Genomic DNA, 24490 nt, shown 5'->3' on the forward strand with positions numbered 1-24490 from the left:
ATTTCATTTAAACTCTCTTGGAAGACATAGCCAACTTGCTGAGAGTCTTTAATTTTCATCCTGGCATTCAACGTCTGCATTCGGCTGCCACATGTGCTAAATCCCTGCATCCTTTCCTCGTGTCTAAATGACCCCGAATTTGAGCCTGAGGAGATGAAGGCCAAGTGGTCTAAATGCTGTCCACTACACTTTTAAAATAGAATTATTACACAGATTTGTGTAACTAAAGCAGGCATCTTACCAAAAGCATTGCTGTAATAATGTACTGTATAAAGCTAATAATAGAGGTGAAGTGGACTTTCTTTCTTTAAAAGTCATATTATCTGAATAGCATTAGTAGATGGCAGGCATTCATTTTTATTCTACTGATCAGCAATAGGTGAAACTCACCGAGAATATCTAAAGTCTTCCTTGGTTGTGAAGAAATGCAGATATATGTGGTCATGCTCAGTCTTTCCTGCATAAAGCAGATAAGAGAGTATAACAGAAATTGTCACACAGTACAAATGATTGCAATCCTTGGGAAAGATCCAAGGAATTAAAAATGTTGGTTCGGTTCCTTGTTTGTACTGGGTTGTAGGTTATGCAGTGATCATATGATATGCCTGACAGCAGCTGGCAGTGTAATTAGACATGACTGCTGAGAAGCATAGGCTCATTTATGAGCAGCTAATAAACCAATACCTTGCCCCCCAAAAAGACACAGAAGCTGAATAAGTATGAAATAGGGCAAGGCCACAGCTTTATTGAACTTTGCAAAAGTAACAACTTTCCAAATATACCAAACAACAGTGCCAGTCACGGTTATACTGTGAGCAACCGACAATGCCAGTCACAGTTCTACCGTGAGCACCCATAAAACATAAACTTACATAGTCTAAGAGGCCCGTACTTACCATCAGTGCCAGACAGACATTAGACTGACCCCAGAATTTAACTTGAGGGCATATCCCATAAAGCAACATCAATTGCTGGCAAGGTCAAAACCGCCAATAAAGCTGTGACAAAACATCACAACAGCGGGGGGGGGGGGGGGGGGTGGGCAACTCTTGTAACAGCTAAATCTCCTCAGAGCAGTTGGATGTGCCCAAACGTAGCCTTTTCCTAGAGTTTAGGCTCCACCAAGTCACCTCAGGTCTTTGTAGCCAATCCCAAGGGAGCTACTTAACTTTTAGGTTCACACCCACAGTGATGCCATGCTTCCAGCAGTCAAGGCTCCCTTTCCCTAAAGGAGGTTCAAGGGGCCTTCATTAGAGTCTTCCACAGGTTATTTACTTTATAATGATTATGATAGGCCTAAAGTATGGACAGCTATAAGCAACACATACTATAAAGACAGCAAAGGCATTATGATAAAATATAGCAATATAATGCATACAACGCTGAATTCTAAATGGATTTAAAACACCTACTCTGGTCAATATTTGTATCTAAAGTTCTCTTGATATGTTCCTGGTTCCCTCATGCAATGAGGGCCACAGACTTGGAAGAGGAGAGGCCTCATTCTGAACAAGTTAAAGCGGAGATCCGGGCACAGATGTCATTTTTCAATAAGCACAATAAGCATACCCCCGGGACAGTCAGGGCTAGCACATTCCACAATGGCTAGCCTCTGATCTGTCCCGGTTCGCACTTACCTTTTAGAAGAAATACTTACTTATAAAATTTCTTCCACAGCGTTTCCATCTCTCTTGTGGGCAGCTGAAGCCGGCGCGGTCCTCTTCTGCGTCTTCTTCCGCATCTTCTTCATCCCAGAATGCGCCGCACCGGCCCCTCTCGTCACTTCCGGTGCGGCGCCGCATTCCTAAACAGCTTCTGGGCATGCCCAGAAGCTGTTTAGCAGGGGAATGCGGCGTCGCCTGGAAATGACGTGCGGGGCCGGTGCCGTAGCATTGATTCCTGGGAGCTATGACGTTCAGCTCCCAGGAATCATTGCGAGGCAGGAAGTGACGGGGTGAGCCGTGGATCCGAGGGAGGAAGTACCCTGAGGTGAGTATTTACGATCTACAATTACAAGGTGAGTTTTAAAAAAAAAAAACCTAACTATCCAATTCCTTTTCAGGTTATCCAGAACTAGCGGACGGGCACAAAAAAAAAACATTGATTTTGTGCCCAGAACTCCGCTTTAAGCCCACTGCATTTCTCAATAACTGTCAAACTGGAAACTCACTGGAAGGATGGAGAATATTGACATCATTTGTGTGCTGTTGCTCCTTCATTATCACCCTGGGGAAGGGCATAGGCAAGGCTGTACTACTTAACTGCATTGTGCTTTACAGGAGCTGACTGTACTGTCTGACAGTGGTACCGAAATCATAAGCTTGGCTGAGCAAAAATAGTGCATACAACTGTGGATGTAGTTGTTTGACTGCAGTTTATAACATTTTTTTTTTTTTAACGAATTAGATTTTTTTTCCACATATACCAGGATTGCTAGTCAGTAGTCACTAAATTACTGGGCCATTAATTCAGAGACTACATTTGTACTTCCTTTGTCTTAGAATGCTGACATCTGAAATTATTTTTTACCACACAATACCATCTGTATGGAGTTTGTATATACTAGCCACACTTAACAGAGATTCTTGTGGCTTGTGCAGTTTCTTTTAGCAACCCAAAATCATATGTGTAGGGATACTGGTTCCTGACCAACACCAGCTTTATTGTAATGATGTGAACCTCTTCAGCTATACGGAACCAATGTGAATGTACAATATGTAAACTGCTGCGTAAATTTTATAAATAAAAAATAATATAGTGTTTTCTTGTATGCTGACTTCAGTACCTTGAAGCATTGTTGACTTACTTGAACATCAGTAGAGGGTCTCAAATGAGGGTCACAGGGGATGTTTGCAGTTTCAAGCTGTAAGCCCACACACATCCAACATTTTCCATTTCTCAATAATCGTATTTGTCAATCTTTGGGCATCCAGTCTTGACATGCAATGAAGTTATGCTATCTCCAAACACATATACCTCAGCTTGTTCAACACCAGCAGTCGTAAAATGGTGCTCAAGGCATATTCACATAAATTACATTGGGGTTATTGCTGGGAAGTAAAAACTGAGCTTGACTTAACAGTATATACCACAGAACTGCTGTTCGTAGAATCTAACTGGATAGAGAAGAGCTAAACAATAGTTCTCATTGCTCAAATTTTTTGGTTCTAAATACCATACATTCCTACTTTCCATTCCAATAGAAATGCCACACATTTTGCAAACAATTATTAGATAGTATAGGATATTACTAAAGCTTAGAATTGGTTACAGATGTCACAAATGTGGTCATAAAGCAAGTATGTGTAGCACAATTCCCAGCCGTTTTGCTGGATATGGGTCCCCCTGGGTTACCGCTAACAACAACAGCACATTTAAGCATGTTTCTCCAAGTGTGGACACTGAGACAATGACCAGTCCAGTATCTTTGTTTTTTTTAATTTATTTAGGAACTTGGATGGGAGAAGGGATGAGTAGGATACTCCTTTAACTCAAATATGCACAATTTGGCGGAGACACTTAAGAAGTACTGTTTGACGCTGGTTAATGATGGCTAAATGCCCGCCAATGCTGACTTGACGCTGGTTAACGCTGGCCGGATGCCGGTTAATGCTGAACTATTCTTGTAACTGAGCTTCAATTAAAGAAATCCTCTCTTAGCTGCCTTAGGTACTCCTCCCTGAGGTAGCTACTCGTACACTTTTGCTGCACTGCTGAACGCTTCAGTGCCCACACCGGCGCCCCCTTTCACTCCCTTATCTTCAGGGCTTAACACTTGGCACCCTCTTTCTATGCCACAACTACCGGTTAGCTGGCTCCTGGATCCCCTTGACCTTCTGGAGTGGCCCCCTCTCTTAGGCAGACCCCTGGGCAGATTTTGAGTACTCACAACACTGTTTTTCCTGGAAACCTCTGCCCAGCAGCTCCACTCGGTCAGCAACACTCTGGATCCCTTTCTTCAGCCTAGCTCAACCTCTGGTCCTTTAGGCCGACTGCCCAGGGCACCTTCACTCGCTCTGACAAGAGGAGAGACAACCATCAGCCTCCTCCTGGGACTTTGCTTCCCACCAAAGACGCTCTGTCTCATGCTCCCGCCAAGTTTATACCCAGTCCCAGGGTGCATTGCGGCAAACTCAGCCCACTGGAACAGCTATAAACCCTGGTGCGCTATTAGCCAGGTTTCCTCCACTGTCCAACAAGAGCCCACATTGGATACAGTGGGGAGACTCCCCTGACTCAACAGAATACACCTGGAAACACATGACAGCCTAAATAACTGATCAGGCCCTCCTGATAAGCAGACAGGGCCACACATATACTTTTCCTAGCACCTACCTAGGAGGGTGCTACACATGTTTCTAAAAAAGGGAATGGTCTTTTCACACTATATATATTGTACCAGAAAATGCAATGTACAAGTCATGAAGAAATGCCATAGGGGCTTCCAGTAATGGCTACAAGGATGCACAGACCATTGAGGCAAATTGAAATCCTTTAAATGATATGAGAATTCATTATATGTAAGGCATGTAGACATTCTTGGAAACAGCAACACAGTTTAGAGCCCTAATCCTGTAAACATAAACTAGCACAAAGTGTACATTTGTGTGTAGAGAGATTCAGGAACATTCAGCTCAAGGTTCCAGGTGGTGTGTTCAGTTCATATCCATGTGGAGGGTTCAGTTTTAGTTTGTTTTTCCGTTACCTGAGATATGATTATATATGGACCTTTGTAATGTAATAATTTTAGTAACCACTATTGAACTGAATGGTTTGATTTGCTAAAGGCATTTAGGCTGTTCACTTTGCTTGGAAAGTTGCACTTTTCATGGGAATTTTCCCCTGCGCTTAGTGAATGTGATGAAATTTCACTTTGCAAATATTAGCCAATTGCATGCAAGGTATATTAAAAAAAAAAAAAACAGCATTTTTGCTTGCCCATGCTTGGATGATGGAAATGCTTTCCCTCATTCTCTGAGCTCTGGGAAAAATTTCAATGCAAATTACAATTTCACTTGCAAAGTGAGCAGTCTATTTCCCTTTAGTAAATCAACCTCAAAGTGTGATATTAATTGGTATTTTAGGAGACCAGTGGCGTACCAATGGGGGGTGCGGGGGGCGGGCCGCCCTGAGTGCCGTGCACTGGGGGGGTGTCAGGTCGGTACTGGCGCCGCTCATCTACTCATGTGAAGGCAGCTGCTCCCTCGATCTGTACTGCTTACCCATGCTGCGCGTGGGGGCGGGGGCAGGGGCAGGGGCAGGGGCGGGGGCGGGAAGAAGGTGAGTGCTCGAGGATTGAGCAGCCTCCCTGGGTTACTGGATAGGAGAAGGAGCGGTGAGGCAGCTGCATATAGAGGAATTGATCTTTCCATATTTCTGCCTGCTGCCGAATGCTTGATTCTCCTCCTCTCCCTCCTGCAGGCATTCAGCGGCTGCAGGAGTAATATGGAAAGATCAATTCCTCTATATGCAGCTGCCCCACCCCCCCTCCTATACAACTATTTTCTTTTGCTGGCCCCCAGTGCTGTCCAGCCCTCCCCCCAGTGCTCTTCAGCCCCCCCAGTGCTCTTCACCACCCTCTCCAGCCCCCCCCCAGAGCTCTTCACCCCCCTTTCTCCAGCCCCCCCCCCAGGGCTCTTCAGTCCCCCCTCTCCAGCCCCCCCAGTGCTCTTCAGCCCCCTCCTCTCCAGCCCCCCCAGTGCTCTTCATCCCCCCCATGCTCTCTGGCCCCCCCAGCGCTCTCCACCCCCCTGTGCTCCCTGGCTACCCCTCTCAGTGATCTCCAGTTCCCCCCCCCAGTGGTCTGTGGCTCCCCAGCGATCCTTGGCTCCCCCATTGCTCTCCGCCTCCGCCTCCTCCCCCGTTCTCTCTTCCCCCCTACACACTGTGCTCTCCGTCTCCCTAGTTTTCCCTGCCCCCCCAGTGCTCTCTACCCCCATGCTCTCCAACCCCCTACAATGCTTTCCAGACCCCCCCAGTCCCCCTAAAATGCTCTCCAGTCCCCCTGCCCTTCAGCTCCTCCAGTGCTCTCTGCTTCCCCTGTGCTCTCCGCCCCCCCTAGTGCTCTTCTATCATGTCTGCAGTCTCTGACCATCTCTTGTATTATGTCCAACATCTCTGACCATCTCTTGTATCATGTCTGCAGTCTCTGACCATCTCCTGTACCATGTCTGCAGTCTCTGACCATCTCCTGTATCATGTCAGCAGTCTCTGACCATCTCCTGTACCATGTCCGCAGTCTCTCACCATCTCCTGTATCATGTCCGCAGTCTCTCACCATCTCCTGTATCATGTCTGCAGTCTCTGACCCTCTCCTGTACCATGTCTGCAGTCTCTCACCATCTCTTGTACCATGTCTGCAGTCTCTGACCATCTCTTGTACCATGTCTGCAGTCTCTGACCATCTCCTGTATCATGTACGCAGTCTCTGACCATCTCCTGTATCATGTCTGCAGTCTCTGACCATCTCTTGTATCATGTCTGCAGTCTCTGACCATCTCCTGTAGCATGTCTGCACTGCAGTCTCTTTATTCACAACACACTCACAACAAGGGAGTGATCCGTGCTAGCGGCATCCTAAAATGTAAACCACCATATATTGCTCGCAGTCCCATTTAAATTTACTTCCACTTTAAGCTGCAGATGTCATGGCTGATTGTTACAAGTTTTCCTAAAACGTTGGCGCCCCTAAATTAATTTGTCTTGTACGGTTTACATGATGAGTGGATATCTTTATTATTCAAGCAACTCATTTTTGTACCAGTCAGACAGAATTAGTGTACTTGGATATATGTAGTTGTTTTTGTGTTGTACCTTTGCACTGGTACAAAAAGAAAAAAAAAAAATGAAAAAAATTGCTAAATAGTTGTTTGTAAGCACTTGTTTTTGAAGATATTTTGTTTTCTTTAAAATAAATCAGTATCATATATCTAAATATTTTAAAAAAGTGTATAAAGGTAACCAAGGTGGAGTTTTCATAAATATCTGGAGGGCAACATCTATAGTATCCACACCCTTGCAACACCCTAAATAATTAGCATTAAATGGTATTAATGTTTGTTGAACCTACATCAAAATAACAGAAATGCATTCTAAACTTGTTCAGAGTTGTTGTGAGCTAATAGCATTGTATGTGATTCTAACCAGTTTAAATTGGAATAGAATGTATGATGTAACAAAATCAAAAACATAGAGATTTACATCAGGTTAATTATAAATAATAAAATGAAAGAGTGTTACGGTAAATGCTGAAACATAGCTCCTATGGGTTTATACCATCAATTCGATGTCACCAAGAATACATTCTTTTGCCTTGGAATACATCCCAAAAAAAGAGGGAGCGGATGTAGACAAATTACTCTTACAACGAGAAATCAAATAGATATTCACTTTGTCAGCTACAAAGAACCCAGGATTGAATGAAGCTCTGAGCTTCAAACCTTTTCTTTACATTTCTTATATAACATCATAGATCAACATAACTTCATATAAACCGACCCAAAAACTAGCTTAAAGAGGTTGTAAACCTCAGAAAATAAAATTTAAAAAAAGAAAAACTTGAAAGACAAAGGTATAATGAGCTAGTATGCATCACATACTAGCTCATTATGAAATACTTACCTTAGAACGAAGCCACCGCAGTGCTGCCCACTCACCGGTAACAGGGCAGACATTTTCAGCTATCCTACTTCCTGGTTCGCATCCTCCTTCCATCTGACTGGCCAGAGGCACGATGAAATCACATGCGCACGGGAGCCCCTGTTCACGGCATAGGGCTCTGAAGGAACGGCACGGGTGGTCGTTCCTTCAGAGCGCATGCGCTGATGACGTCATCCTCTGCATGCAATGTAAATATCTCCTAAATGGTGCAAGTTTAGGAGATATTTACAGTACCTATAGGTAAGCCTTATTATTGGCTTACCTATAGGCAAAAGTCATTTAGGGGGGTTTACAACCTCTTTAATCCAAGGTTTGGGAATAGTGTTATTTATTGCCCCATAGAAAGTGGGATAACTTAATGTTTAATAACACATAATTGTATTTTTTAGATATATTACTTGCAATCTTTCTTTTAAAAAAATGAAGGTTTTTTTGACTGTAAAGGTCGTCTGATGAATTGGTTCCACTGAGGTGTTTTGGTAAGGTTGCCTAAGGGTTGTTTTATTTTTTGATATGAGTGGATTTGATTCCTTGTTGGGTGGGTGGTCATACAGATGTCCGGGGTGTCACTCTGATCCAAAAGTTTGAGCAATACCATCTTGTGCTCACTTTGGACTAGGGGACACCAATTATCACTGGGCCCATCCTCAATTGGGCTCTTGTAGTGCTAAGATATGGCCACTGTTTGGGGTTATTAACACAACAGTAGTGGATGGGGATGATGTAGTTCTATTGTTCATGAGTTATTGGCTTCCCAGGCCATGATTGTGTACTGGCTGCATTTGTTTGTTTTTTTTTTTTGAGCATTGTTTCTGTTTTTTTTCATCTGGTGATCCTGCCAGTAACACACTTCCTGTCTTAGGATGACAACACTTACCGTACTGTATATATGGTGGAACAGTGTTGTCACCCTAGGACAGAAAGTAGTTTGGGTTTTCAGAACCACTCTCCCTCTGTAGTAATGTCTCATGTTAGTACTAATGGGTTATATTAAATAAAGAAATTGAATATAATATAAAGATATTATATATAATAAATATAACATAAAATACTAGTTGTCAGCCTCTCATACATTTTTTACAGGCTGCCAAAAGTGGTGCTGGATGGTGCACCTGTACTTCCCAATCTCACTTAAATGCTGGAGCCTTGTGCACTGAGAATAAATGCCAAGTGTGCCTGAGGTCTCAAGATAGCTTAACACCTAAGCAGCTCTGCGTGCAGTGTTTGCATCGGCACAGCAGCTCATTCATTTGATACCTATGTCAGGGAAAAGATCCCTGAACCTTTTTTTAAACATGAGATTGCACTGTACTTTTGTAGCATGAGTTTTCCGGCAAACTGCACCGCATTTTCAGTGTATAGCGGTGCCATTAGAAATTATTTGCACCCCTTTCCATGTGTGCAGCTGCACATAGGTATGGGAACACGTGTGATTTACACACATTCCTGCACCCACACAGATGTGAACATAGCCTTATGAGGGATATGTGTTACAAATGTCAGGTTTCTGGAGTGATTGATGCATCTTCTTGCCAGACATAGGTTACCTTGGACGCACTACAGAAAACCAGCTGTACCTGTAAAATGTCAGTCCATCACACAACAAAATTTCCATGATGACATCTTCACACTGATGTAGCAAATGGCTTCTAGCGATGGCATTTGTGGTGGTAAAATGATGAGTTATGTCCAAACACCTAGATTTATGATGTCTGATATGCACAGGTGTGCTGGAACGTAAGTCAGATCCCGTTGCTTGCAGGCGGAGAGCATTAAAATAACAAACAAGCCTAAACATCTTACTTAAGTCTGGGCACAGCAAAGAAAATCAGCTAGTTTTGTTATTGTTATTATGTCAAAAGTTATAGCTATTCCAACAAGACCATTTTATCATTTCAGTACTTAGAACAAATTTTCCAGATTTAACACAGGTGATCTGCAAAATCTCTACAGTAAAGACAGCAGTAATATTTTTGGCATAACGTTAGTAAAGGATGTCTTTCTGTGAAGGTATGAAGATTTAAAGCCCTGAAGGGATCCTTTAGAATGTTCAAAAATCAGATCTAATAGCCACATTCAGAGTGGAAAGAAGTGTAATACAACAGAGCTCACTGCTTTGGAATGCAGAGCTCAAGGGGAAAGCCTGCTCTCAGTCAACAACGTCACTCTGAACAGGAAAATCATTGTGTGGTCATGATGTCACTCCAGGAAGCCTGAAACTCCCCAAACAAATTTAGCATTTCAACTTATAAAGTCCTGGAAAAAAAACTTCCATCCTTAGACTTAAAGTCTCTTGGGAACAAAGCATAGAAGCACTTGTTGAACGCTGATTAAAAAGAGTTGTCCAATTTGGCATAGCGTATAATTTATTAACTTATCCCATGTGCTTTTTTACCTTCTTGAATACTTGGCTAAACTATCATCATTTTATTTTTCTGCAGTTGATTATTGACCTCAAGCGGAAAATCTTTATCTAAATAATGCAGTTAGCACATGTGTTTTAAGTATATAATTTACTATACAAAAGCAACAAATGATTTAGGAATGTGGGCTTGATTTTTAGGAAGCTGAAGCCACTTTTAGCAGCCACAACAGACCTGAGACAGAGCATATTTAATAAGCAGAAAATTATTGATTTGCTGACCATTCAAAGCTTTTTGGCTGCTGCCTACCTGTGAGAATTCTCAACATAGTTATAGAGCATAATTACTGGCAGGATTGGTCTGTGCATTTACTGGATCATGAATATGCCTCCATTCTTTCAATGTTTGGATTTCCAGTTTTTCATTAGAAATCCTAGGTCTCAACAATGTTTGCTGTATTTTTATTATGACTATTGTTACTTTAGCCTTGATTACTATCACAGCTGTACATTTATATGCAAAAAGTATTTGCATACACCAGTAAATGTCCTCTACACCCAGTGCCACTAAATGTAATGAATTCTGCAGAGGACAATGAGATGCATGTCATGTACCTGGTTGAGTTTTGAGTCGATGAGAGGGCTTCCATTACACTTCTGTTCAATACCCCCTGGAGTTGGTGACAGGGTATAGCAGGACAAGGAGTAAATCAGATGCCTGCGGTAGGTCCTGGCACAGTGGTCAGACAATGATCTGGACAACGATCTGGATGCTGCTGGGATGCTGTGGGTGCTCATACTGGAATTTGTGCAGAATTCTGACACACAGATTGAGCACAGGAACCCACATGTGTTGAAAGCAAAGCCATTGTCAAGATGAGCCAGAGTCAGCAACAACTGGATAGCAGCAATGCCAAATCAGAAGGCAGGAGCGTGGTCAGAAGCCAGGCCGAGGTCAATATCAAATGAGCATCAGAAGTACCAAAACAGTTAGTGTGTACAGCAAGTCCCCTATATATGAACGAGTTCCGTTCTGAGAGCACATTCGTCCAATTTGTTTGTAAGTCCAACAAAGTGCCCAACCAAAACAATTGGCCCAATAAATTACTGCAATAAGTTTATAACACATTTCACACAAATATTACATAGAGAACAGGTTGAAATAAAGATAAAGTACTGCATACAGTAAAGTACACGGAAGCACAACCACTTGTAGAGGATGTACGCATAAGAATGTATTCCAGAAATAAGTACTAACTTACACGATTGGACATAAAAAAGTATGTTCGTATCTTAAAAATTTTGCAACCTGAAAGTTTGTATGTAGAGGACTAACTGTATAGTACTCAATACTCTACCGGTTGGTGCTGTTCCTTTTTTAATGCCACTTTAATGCATATTTTTGTGAGTGCCTATTCATTTAACAATATTATCAGGAGATTGTAAATTGTATCCAATCAGTTACTACTTTGGTCATTACCCTCTCTATTGAGGTGTGTCTGTTAAGCCTGATGGATTCTCTGGCCCCCACAAACACTATCTGTACTTTGCCTACATTACTGTTTTTTTATGCTAGAAAACATAAATTCCTTTCCTAGAAAAAGGCTGCTGCACCCATCTGTAGGCCTGGAAGGTCTTCATAAATAAAACCCTGCCATTCTATAAAGCTACCTACACAAATAGGAGAGTACCTGCTAAATTTGACACGATCTGGGGGGCTGCGTCAATTCTACATCCACAGTGTCGGATTGAATGCTTAATTATCACTGTTTCACTGCTTCAACTATCTCATATTCTTTAAGTCTCTCTTATGAGACTTTAACAGATTTTCAAGATTTGTCACTTTACGAAGCCTCCTTTGTACCTAGTACCTACCGGGGTTGTATCAGTTTATTTTTTTTGTTTTGGTTCTGTCTCTGACTTGACCAATCATGGCGCTTTGTGTAGCCCTTACCATGTACCTCTTTCGCTGTATCATTCTGTTTTTCATAGTTTCTATGACTGAATTCTGTAACTGCTGTAGCTACCGGTGCTACTGTGTCTTTGTTTTATTGTTGTGCTGTTTTGTGCTGTCTACTACTATTTGATGGTTGTAATTGTTTTACAATTGAAAAAGCAATAAAAAGTTATTTCCAAAAAAAAAAGTACCAAAACAGCACACAGAGGATGAAGTCAGGACACAATCCAAGGTCAGCAACAGGAGATCAGGGTATGGCAAAGTTAGGAGGCAACACATTTCAAAAACAGAAAAGTAGGATGCTGGTCCTGCCACAGGACAAAATCTCATGACCATTCTGCAAGTCTCCTTAGTTTTGCTGTGCTTTAAACAGGGCTCTGGTGTAAAAGCCTGTGCTAAACATTCATGCTAATTTGTACACGCATTCGCGAATACACCTGATGCAGCCTTGACTCTATGCACTAGACCATCACCTGATCATCAGGCATGGTAATGCACTCAGTTTTCATTACATTGAATTTGTGCTTAGATTGAACCTCCTGTTTATAAATACTGTATATTTAAATATATAAATCAAGGCTTTACAAAAAGAATTTAACTCTGATTCCAGTTTACTGTAGTAAACTTTGAGCTAACATACATGAAGATGAACTGAATAGTTTGCTGGGGGTTCCTACATTTTGGTCATCACTTGGCATGTACTTCAGTAATACTTCCTATGACACCAATGTTATGCTGTGCAGGGTTTTGTAATACATGGCATTGGAGCTTACAAGTATCTTTTATATTCAGCATCATAAACACCATATTTGTTCCAAAAGCTGAGTATTCGGTGTTTATTTACTTGGACTTAGAAATCATTTTAGAGGACAAACTCTTGTTTTCTTCATTAAATCAGCTGTATTAATGTTTCGTTTTATAAGCTATGAATTAATAACATCTATGGACTAGTCAAAGAATATAATTGGATTTTTTCTCTATTTTCTAGTTGAATCAGCTGGATAAAGCTGCTCAAGCTGCTCATACCTTCTTTATGGCCAATCCCGAGCATATGGAAGTGCAGCAGAATTTAAAAACCTACCAAACCAAGTCAGACAGCCCACTGATTGACAGGGAGAGCCATGCTTATATGGTAGGTATTTCTGCTAGATTTATAAATATTTGCATTTGCTAGTCCAGGTAGTCCATTGTATGAATTGTGGAATTTTTCTCTTACAATATGCAATGTTTAATGCACGGGGATCCAAGTAGGTTGACGTAATTGAACAGAAACCACAGCACACATGCTTCTCATTATAAGGTTTTTTTCCCACTGGTCATTCAGACTCACATTCAGTTTCAATTCAAGCGACCGTATTTGTGATGCATTTTTTTTTTTTTTTTTTTTTTTAGCATTTGTGATTAAATTGAACCATTTCCTCAGTGACTGTGCTTTTTTAAAATGTGGTTTGTGTTTGTGTGTTTTAGCACAATTACCATACCAAGGAATTTAGGAACCACATGATTAAAGTTTGTTTCATGTTTGAGAAGATTTCAGGCTCTGAAATGAAGAACTTTGCCCATCAGTGCATCCTGGGGTGTCCTTCGAAACAATAAAGTTTATCTCAAGCTAACATCCACCCACCCTATTTGTCCAGGAATCATTGTTACCAGTATTAAGGGGGAATCCAGGATATTGAGTTGTCACTAGACAAGACTACAATATAGGAGAAGTCTTCCAATAGAGACAATTTGGCTGTCAGAGAGTGCAAGTGTGCTTTGAAACTTCTCCTATTCTTGTTGTGCCTACAGAACAGCAATTGAATGGACAACTTCCCAAAATGAATGGTAGTTAACCCTTCCTCTTCAAAACTAAAAAAAAAAAGTTTGGCTTCAGATTTACTTTAAAGTGGTTCCAGTCATCTGTTCTAAAATTAACACAACAAAAACAGTAGCTGCTGACTTTTAATATTAGGACACTCACCTGCTCCAGAATCCAGGGATGTCCTTACCCCGCCAGTCTTTTCTTCAGTCCCTGCCACCGGCATACTAACTGTGGGCAGCCTGCTGTGACTGCTTGAAGATTCACACCCGGCTACTCACTGCACGTGCACCATTGGTCCTGCAGTTTTCTGGGACCTGTGACATGTCATAAACATCTGCTCAGATTACCACAGAGCTGTCAAAAAGGTCCCAAATGTTAAGAAGGGGGGAGAGGAATAGTGGAACTTTCCCTTCTGGGTGAAGTTCTACTTTAAAGATTAACTGCTACCCATACAATTGTGGTATACTACTTTTTTTCTCCTCTCTACTGTATTGTGTGATAGACAGGAAAGCTGTAAAAATACCAAAAGAGACCAAAAGAAAAAAAATCTAAATTTTCGCTCCTAAATATTTGGAATTGTACTGTACTTAAAGATTTAAATCATTCCTTTCTCTGTATGATAGTGACACGTCCACTGCCAGAGTACCTATTTACTTACCATGCTCAGATGTAGACACAAGACTCTTTAACAACATTTTCCACAACTCCCTCAGTGAGTGTAAATTCCTCAGCTTCCCTCCCTCGGCAGCTAATAGAGGGGCAACAGCTGATGAAACAAAGATACAGTATCTCACAAAAGTGAGTACATCCCTCACATTTTTGTAAATATTTTGTTATATCTTTTCATGTGACAACACTGAAGAAATGACACTTTGCTACAATGTAAAGTAGTGAGTGTACAGCTTGTATAACAGTGCAAATTTGCTGTCCCCTCAAAATAACTCAACACACAGCCATTAATGTCTAAACCGCTGGCAACAAAAGGGAGTACACATTGGGCCCAAAGTGTCAATATTTTGTGTGGCCACCATTATTTTCCAGCACTGCCTTAACCCTCTTGGGCATGGAGTTCACCAGAGCTTAACAGGTTGCCACTGGAGTCCTCTTCCACTCCTCCATGATGACATCACAGAGCTGGTGGATGTTAGAGACCTTGCACTCCTCCACCTTCCGTTTGAGGATGCCTCACAGATGCTCAATAGGGTTTAGGTCTGGAGACATGCTTGGCCAGCCCATCACTTTTACCCTCAGGTTCTTTAGTATGGCAGTGGTCGTCTTGGAGGTGTGTTTGGGGTCGTTATCATGTTGGAATACTGCCCTGCATCCCAGACTCCGAAGGGAGGGGATCATGCTCTGCTTCAGTATGTCACAGTACATGTTGGAATTCATGGTTCCCTCAATTAACTGTAGCTCCCCAGTGCCGACAGCACCATGACACTCCCACCACTATGCTTGACTGTAGACAAGCCACACTCGTCTTTGTACTCCTCACCGAGTTGCCACCACCACACGCTTGACACCATCTGAACCAAATAGGTTTATCTTGGTCTCATCAGACCACAGGACATGGTTTCAGTAATCCATGTCCTTAAGCCCCGTACACACATACCGATTGTCGGCCGTAAATATTCGGCCGACGACCGATCGGTCGATTGTAGGCTTGTTAGTATGATGCTTCCGACAGCCGACAGCGCATTTTCGGCCGAACAGAATCTGTCGTGCAGGCATTGAAATTTTTGTTGGCCAACACCAGAATGGCCGATTGTTCGCCAGTCAGTACAGATTTCGGCCGACAGACAGCAGATTAGCAAGACTGGGCATGCTCAGAAAAGAAAAAAGATAAGGAAAGTTAACCATCACATGACATCACTTCTGCAGTCGGCTGTTGTTGGCCGACAAAATTCGTGTGCAGTCTTTTGCAGTTTTCAACAGACACGACAGCCCTGGACAAAAGACGGCCGATCGTTCGGCCGACGATCAGTACGTGTGTACGGGGCTTTAGTCTGCTTGTCTTCAGCAAACTGTTTGTGGGCTTTCTTGTGCATCATCTTTAGAAGAGGCTTTCGACAGCCATGTAGACCAATTTGATGCAGTGTGCGGCGTATGGTCTGAGCACTGACAGGCTGACCCCTCACCCCTTCAACCTCTGTAGCAATGCTGGCAGCACTCATATGTCTATTTCCCTAAGACAACCTCTGGATATGACACTGAGCACATGCACTCAACTTCTTTTGTCGACCATGGCGAGGCCTGTTCTGAGTTGAACCTGTCCTGTTAAACCGCTGTATGGTCTTGGCCACCGTACACAAAAGTACCAACGCGGTAGGAAGTCCTGGAAGATATACAGTCACAAGCTTAAAGAAAGAAACTATTCCACTATTGTACATAAAATCTCCTAACATCACCCAATGGATTTAAACTCAACCCTCTCTTTAAAATTTGAAATATATACCAATTAAATGTATACCAAAATTGTGTATAAAACTATAGGATAGAAAAAAAGTGTGTGACAACTCCCATTTTTGAATTATCTTTAATTGGACTTGAATATAAAATCCACAAATACACATATAACATGACATATATAAAAACATATCCCCGCTAAATGGCTCCCTCTTGAACCTGTCTAAAGTAAATCAATGGTATCATATTAATACTAATAAACTGGGCATATAGTGCAGGTAAACACCCAGTGGCCAATCAAGTGAACAGATATCTGTCCCTCAAACACCATATTTTTCAGAATTCCCCTTTGGACTATACGACTCTGGACGGTTTGATGTATATATAAATAGGTGGTTCTCTTCCAACCGGACTCAAGTATCAATTAAACCCACAGGGGTGCTGTTTGGGGATTAGTTGGTTTCTCTATATAGATTAAATTAAGCAACACTTGAGAGGCTATACAGGTGCTTTGTGTTCAACACTGTGACTATCTGTTAAACACCTTGTGTATAACACGGGGACTGTCTGTCTCAAACACCTTGTGTATAACACTGGCACTGTCTGTCTCAAACACCTTGTGTATAACACGGGGACTGTCTGTCTCAAACACCTTGTGTATAACACTGGAACTGTCTGTCCAATACGCACACCCGTGTTAGGAGGGGGGGAGACTGCACTTCAGTGCATACTATACAGTGTTGAAAAGCATATACTTATATCTCAATACCTCCTCTGGACCACGAGTGGGAGTCAACTGCACTTTAGACCTCACCAATCCTGGATTCAAAGGGACAAAAGTGTTGCCTATTTTAATCTATATAGAGAAACCAGCTAATCCTCAAACAGCACCCCTGTGGGTTTAATTTATTCCTGAGTCTGGTTGGAAGAGACCCATTTATGTATACTGTATATAAATCAAACCATTCATAGTTGTTTAGTCCAAAGGGGAATCCTGAGGAATATGGTGTTTAAGGGATAGATATCTGTTCACTTGATTGGCCTCTTGGTGTTTTCATGCACTATATGCCCAGTTTATTAGTATTAACATGAGACCATTGATTTACTTTAAACAGGTTCAAGAGGGAGCCATTTAACGGGGATATGTTTTTATATATGTCCTGTTGTATGTGTTAAATTCAAGTCCAATTAAAGATGATGACCTTTCATAAATGGGAGTTGTCGCACACCTTTTTTATTGGCCACCGTGTTGCAGCTCAGTTTCAGGGTCTTGGCAATCTTATTATAGCCTAGGCCTTCTTTATGTAGAGCAACAATTCTTTTTTTTCAGATCCTCAGAGTTCTTTGCCATGAGGTGCCATGTTGAACTACCAGTGACCAGTATGAGAGAGTGAGAGCGATAACACCAAATTAAACACACCTGCTCCCCATTCACAGCTGAGACTTGATAACACTAACGAGTCACATGACCCCGGTAAGGGAAAATGGCTACTTTGGCCCAATTTGGACATTTTCACTCAGGGGTGTAGTCACTTTTGTTGCCAGCAGTTTAGAAATTAATGGATGTGTGTTGAGTTATTTTGAGGGGGCAGCAAATTTACACTGTTATGTAAGCTGTACACTCACTACTTTACATTGTAGCAAAGTGTCATTTCTTCAGTGTTGTCACATGAAAAGATATAATAAAATATTTGCAAAAATGTGAGGGGTGTACTCACTTTTGTGAGATATTGTAGCTGGGCAAGTGATCTGCAGCCAGGTGAAAGACCCTCCACTGCCGGAACCAGCGAACAGGCAGCTGTCCCGGACACTAATAACAGCTTCTCCAGAAAACCAGCTTGTCAAGGTAGACGCTACCACAGAACATCTATTCTAGTGGAGTGGCCCTTTGTTCTTCGACCTTGAATTACTCCAATTGTTCATCTGTGTTACCAGAGCTACAATGGACTTCATTGTTAATGACATTGTTGTTGAGCAGAAGTAGCTGTGTTTATTCTAAAGTAGTGATTCTCAGCCTAATTCTCTGTTGTTATCATGGTTTTGCATGGCACACCAAGCAGTAGTGTACATGCACACACACACACACACACACACAGTCAGCTCAGTGATGCTGAACTTGTGCAGGGTCAGCATCACTGAACATAGGTTTCTACTCACCCACTCTGTCTTTCACACAAGATGATTTAGGGTCTGGCAGCACTGTCCTCAGCTATTCTAAACCTATAATTTTAACATACTCTGCATTAGTGAACAGGTCAGCTGCTGTTCCTCCCTGTGTGACAAGTGAAGTGGCCAGGAAGGAGCTCAAAAATGTTGAGCTTGTGGTTTTACCAGGTTCAGCATTACTGAACTCCAATGAGGATGAAGTGCCTGGTAAGGACACTCTGGCCTTAATGCAATGCCCCAACTGTGCCTCCATGAGTACAGTCTGAGACAGCTATCTCAATTGACCAAGTAGGCAGCACAGCACTGATTTTTATAGATTTATGTGCAGCCATGTTACCCTGATTAAGTTGAAGAGGTGTTTCTGTAATTAATTATTTAATATTTCTGTATTTAATTATTCTGCTGTCTATGCATTAACACATTATCCATGAGAATTTGTTACCTAGCTTGCATGCATTCTCAGGAGTTGGAGAAAGTATGTGAATTAATCAGCAACTGTCAGACTTAGGCTCGGTTCACACTATTGCGATGCGGGAAGGCTGCGAATTCGCAGCCTGTTCCCGCATCGCACACGCACCCCCGGCAGTTCACACTGCCATATGCGATCCGCTGGGGGTGTCAATGTAATCTTAACGACACCCCCAGTTTGATCGCATATCGCAGTGCGATCGTGCAGTTCGCACAGGATCGGATCGCACAAGTGTGAACCGCTGTGCGATCCGATCCTGATGCGGCAGCAAAAATGCCTCCTGTGCGTCTTTGCTGCGGGTGCGATGCGAATTTAGCCATACAAACTGTATGGCTAAACTCGCACCGCACAGCTGATCGCATGTCATGTCGGAGCAGTGCGCTCCGACATGACATGCGAACCCGGCACACGCAGAAGTGTGAACCGGCTCTTAGTGTTAGACTCAGAAAAACTATTTTGATCTGAGTGAACAAAAATGGCAGCTGTAAAACTTTAATTAACCTTTTGTCGGCTGTGCAACACATGTATGTGGAGGCAAGGAAAGTGGGCTCTAAAGTGGTTATAAACCTCTGATGTGAAATGTGAACAAAGCATATCCCTCTGTGGTGAGTGCTTATCTCAGTCCAGAGCCCTAAGTGTAATTTCTGTCTGCTGCCCCATTCCTCTGATATCTGTCACTTCTTACAAGAGAAAAAAGGTGACAGGAAAGGGACAGAAACCACACAGCCTTTTTTTGACAGCCTCAACTCTTTTTCTGAGTGCTGTACGAAGGTGGTTGTGTCCCTTCCCACCAGTCAGCTCTTACTGAGCTCGTCGGAGTGTAACTTCCGCTCCACGCCCCCTGCTTTCTGAAAGTTTAGACAAGCTAAAGAAATTCTGGACTTCTCAACAGCTGAAGAGAAGAAATGCTGCCGATAAACAGGCACAACTTATGTAGGAAGATTTGTTTAACCTCTGTGGATCACCTGAGGCCAGTCACTTTGTTGGGTATATGTGACAGAGTTGTCACTTATCTTGGTCAAGAATTCCAACTGGGAGCCAGTGAGATGGTCTCCTGATCATGTGATCCAGTCACATAGGTCAAATGATACAACAGTTGACCCACATCCTAGGCAAATAATGCCTGCTTATAGGGCTGTCGAGGATAAGCAACAAAAGAGAGGCTGCAGCCAATTGCCCTACTGTGTATTAAACCATTTTGTTAAAAATACCATAATAAGGCCAGAAGCAAGCATAGCATTGTGTTCTTTTTCTGCATCCTTTACAAAATATGTAGTAAATAAAAAAAACAAAATGATGAATGGTATTTTCTATAAAATGTCGTTCAAATTCCTCCTAATTCTATAGGGTTGATTTACTAAAGGCAAATAAACCATGTGCTTTGTAAAGTGCAGTTGCACTCTGCAGGTTCAGTTGCTCTAGAGCAGTGATGGGGAACCTTGGCACCCCAGATGTTTGGTAACTACATTTCCCATGAAGCTCATGCACTCTGCAGTGTAGTTGAGCATCATGGGAAATGTGGTTACAAAACATCTGGGGTGCCAACGTTCTCCATCACTGCTCTGGAGCTTAGTAAAAGATGCAAAGCTTCACTTTGCAAAGAGTACCTAACCATGTGCAAGGGAATTAAAAAAACTAAACCACATGGTGATGATGGAAGTCAGCAGCTCATTTACTAAGCTCTGGAGCAACTGCACTTTGCAAAGTGCACAGTCCATTTGCCTTTAGTAAATCAACCCCCATAATAGACTATCCCGTCAATGTGCCTGGAAAGTTTGCTGGGATTTTAGACTTTGACATTCAGTATTTTAAATGCGATGTGCTCATCCAGCATTAGTGAGTTTAAAAGTATATTACTTATTAGCTCCTACACATACACATAATAATGTGTGAGACTGAGCCAGCAGTATTAGCTAATGATATTTGAGATTTTAGCTGACTCTGCTACCTCTGACAATAAAATACCCTTCACTGTCTGAAAACACATTTTCTGTGACTGGTTTACCAGATGGAGATTACATTTCCTTTTTAAATCATTTCTGGACACCAAAGTGGAAAATAAAACAGCCACACATATCAGGTCACATACGTGGGGGGGAAATTGTTACTCCAGACAGAAAAAAATGATCTGCAGGCATATTGTATACGTAGCAATGTAAAAGTAATACAGTTCTGCCATTGCATAATGAATGTATAAGGAAGACCTAAATGTATCTAATTCTGTCTGTTAGGAAGATTATCATACAGGTGTGAAGCTCTATGATAAGGAACAATATGAACAGGCTATCAAGCACTTTGAGGATGCTTTGAAGGGCTATTTTCGAGCAGATGTTGACTGCAGAGCTATGTGCTGGGGGCCACAGAAATTTGATGAATATGAATATGTGGACTACAAAGCAACGTTGTATGAAGTCATGGCAGGTAAGCGCTTATTACATTTCATGTACTTAGTGCTGGCACTTGTAAAGCTATAAAGTGAACTTGAAATGTAAATTGCTAAAAAGTTGGAGCCAAGCAGCCTGTCTGAGGTCAGCATCAGCAAAGGGAATGGCTCCAACATGGAAACTACTTCATGTAGTGTTTTATAGACAAAACCAAGTTTTTCTTCAGGGATTGAATGACCATTTATATTAAAGTAGCGCAAAAGGCAAAATTTATTTCAATTCTGAATAAAGAAAGGGAAGGATACTGTATAACCCCTGTCAATTTATTTATTCACTGCCCATAAGGATTGTACACTGCCCATAGAGATTGTACACTGCCCATACAGATTGCACACTGCCCATACGGATTGTGCACAGCCCATATGGATTGTACAATCCTATGGGCAGTGTACAATCCTATGGCCAATGTACAATCCTATGGGCAGTGCAGTGTACAATCCTATGGGCTGTGTACAATCCTATGGGCAGTGCAGTGTACAATCCTATGGGCTGTGTACAATCTGTATGGGCTGTGTACAATCCTAAGGGCAGTGTAAAATCCTATAGGCAGTGCAGTGTACAATCCTATGGGCAGTGTACAATCCTATGAACAGTGTACAATCCTATGGGCTGTGTACAATCCTATGGAATTTCAGCGTATCCTATGGGTACAATCATACATAATATGAGAAGTGTTACATTGTATGAGTAGATTGCTCCATGTGCCTTGATACATGAGGCTGAGTGTACAGAAGAGACATGTACCTTGCTGTAGAGGAATACATGTATGATGTATAATGTGAGGACATCCATACACAGTAGTAGAGAGGTGTGATCTATGGTGACTAATGCAGGGGCGGACTGAGCGGTCGGGCACTTCGGACATGGTCCAAGGGCCTGACTGGGAAGGGGGGGCCTGTCGCCCAGTACAGAATGAATTTACCCGATGTTGTCTCAGAGACAACATCGGGCTATCGGGGCCCCGCGGCCAGAGCTACGTAACTGGGAGGAGGGGGAGGGGCTCGGCGGCCAATGATACTTCCGTGGGAGGAGGGGCCCGGTGCTGGGTTTCAACGGTGTCCCGTGAGCAGGGGCGCGCCAGCGTCACGCACTGACCTTGCGTCGATGTGATGAGGTGACGTCGACGTGCGCTGCCTCCACAGGTAGGTAATGATTTTCTCTAAGTTGAGATGGTCTAATGAGATGATACAGGTTTTGTTCAAGGTAATGCTGATGCACTGGTCTTGGTTTGTCCGTTTATCATTTGTAATGCACTTGTCCTGGTTTTTCTGTTTATCATTGGTAATGTACTTGTCCTGGTTTGTCTGTTTATCATTGGTAATGAACTTGTCCTGGTTTGTTCCGTTCATCATTTGTAATGCACTGGTCTTGGTTTGTCCGTTTATCATTGGTGATGCACTTGTTTATAAATTATTGTACTTTTATTCCTTGTGTCTAAAGATTGTGTAGGGTGTGGCTGGAGATGGGATGTGGGTGTGGCTGGAGGTGGGGCAAGGGTGTGGCTGGAGGCAGAACATGGGTGGGGCCTGGAAAGGGACCCTTGATTTATTTTGCCCGGGGGCCCTGAGGGTTCTCAGTCTGCCCCTGACTAGCAGATATATTCATTCACTGTTTTTTTTTCTTTTGGGATAAGGTTTTACACACATTGCCTAAATATCGAATGGATTGCCAATTACATGTCCTAACAAATAGCCAGCTAGTAGAATCTATTGGGCTAGATAGGAAGCAGTGGTTTTCCACTGCGGCCCCTGACATCAGCAAATAACCACACATGGGGATTTATTTATAAAAAATGTGCATAGCCATGTGCCCAGTAATTGTGCATATACATTAATATGTGCAAATAGGGGGAAATGGGGGGGGGTGAATTTAAAGTGGCAATGTCCTGTACTGCTCAAATGTAAACAATGAAATTAAAATACCCCATTGGCCACTAGATGGAGCTAGGTATCATAGAAATCTTCTATAATTCTTAGCTCTATCTCATGGCCAAATGTAGTATTTTTCTTTTAAAAATCAATGTATTACATTTGAACAGCACAGAAAAAAATGTACATGCACTTTCACTGGGTGAATAGCTATGCAAATGTTTTAAAAATCTCTATATAATGTTTAGTAAATGACAGCAGGACAGGACTATCAGAGACTGCAGACTTACTGGTGGAAATTATGGTGTGGTTTGAGACTGATATGGTACAGAAGACAGTAGGAAGCTGGTGATATGTTATATGAGGCCAGTAGAAAGCACTGCTATTACCGCTTTACAAATCTAGGACTCACTCTTCAGACATCTGGAGCTGCAGGGTCGCACATTGAGTACCAAGGGGAGCATGTGGCAGCTTGGGTACAAGGCATATAGACCGCCAACCCCAGCTTATAAGGATCTGTCAGATGGTATGTGGGCATAGAAAAAAAAATCAATATGCATATTTACTACTATCAAAGATGTATTTGAACCTCATTGGATTGCTGTAAGTTTGTGGTTTTACTGGACATTGTGAGGAATTATTTCCTTAAAGTCTGGGATACTCCACACCTCCTCTTGGTAGGATTCCTTGCATTGGCTAATTTTTTTGGCACAACCAGGAGTCTTAACTGAACTTAAATATAGTTAGCAGAACTATAGATGTTTATTATTAATAAATATACCTCTGTAATTATTTTTCATCTCCATTACAGCAAAGCACACTCCATTGAAAAAGAAATGCTTCCCAGCAACTGCTTGCAAATGGGTTCTAAATATAATCTTTTCAATGCAGCTTGATTTGGTATAATTGAGTTTTACTGCTATATAGTAAGTGTGCAAAGTAAATTTCTTGTCCTGGCTGTCTTTAGTCATCTTAATCTTTATATTTCATGTGAACATGTGGCTGTGTCAAAAGACGAACTATTTGCTCATGGAAATTGGTCCAAAATATCAACAGTAGCATGCCTTACCCTGCCCATTGAAGAAATACTAAGCAAGCTGCCATTTTGGCTACATCTCAAACACACATTTAGTTCTGCTTTCCTTTCACTTCCATCCCTAATCATGTAATTTATCACTTTAAAGCAAAGCTGTACCTAAAGAATTATACATACTGCCTTTTTATACTCTTCTTCCAAAAAATGCTAGGTAACTGGTTGCCCTTAATACTTTCTAAACATAATTAGGTATACAGACCTGCAATTCTAATATCATCAACTACATAATTCTCCTGGACCACAAACTCAGAAATGAATAAAG

At 42.0% G+C, this 24490-nt stretch overlaps 1 protein-coding gene across 2 annotated transcripts in view; it reads left to right on the forward strand.

Annotated features, from left to right (window-relative positions):
- Window positions 1-24490, forward strand: part of P3H2 (prolyl 3-hydroxylase 2) — a 250994-nt gene that overhangs the window by 158038 nt on the left and 68466 nt on the right. For both annotated transcript variants that reach the window (XM_082251184.1, XM_082251185.1), the window contains exons 2-3: window positions 12967-13110; window positions 21052-21241. In XM_082251184.1, coding sequence (XP_082107310.1) covers window positions 12967-13110; window positions 21052-21241 — 334 coding nt within the window. The remainder of the gene's footprint in view (window positions 1-12966; window positions 13111-21051; window positions 21242-24490) is intronic.

The sequence above is a fragment of the Pelophylax lessonae genome, assembly GCF_965119305.1.
Source record: "Pelophylax lessonae genome assembly, chromosome: 3".
Classification (NCBI taxonomy): Eukaryota; Metazoa; Chordata; class Amphibia; order Anura; family Ranidae; genus Pelophylax; species Pelophylax lessonae.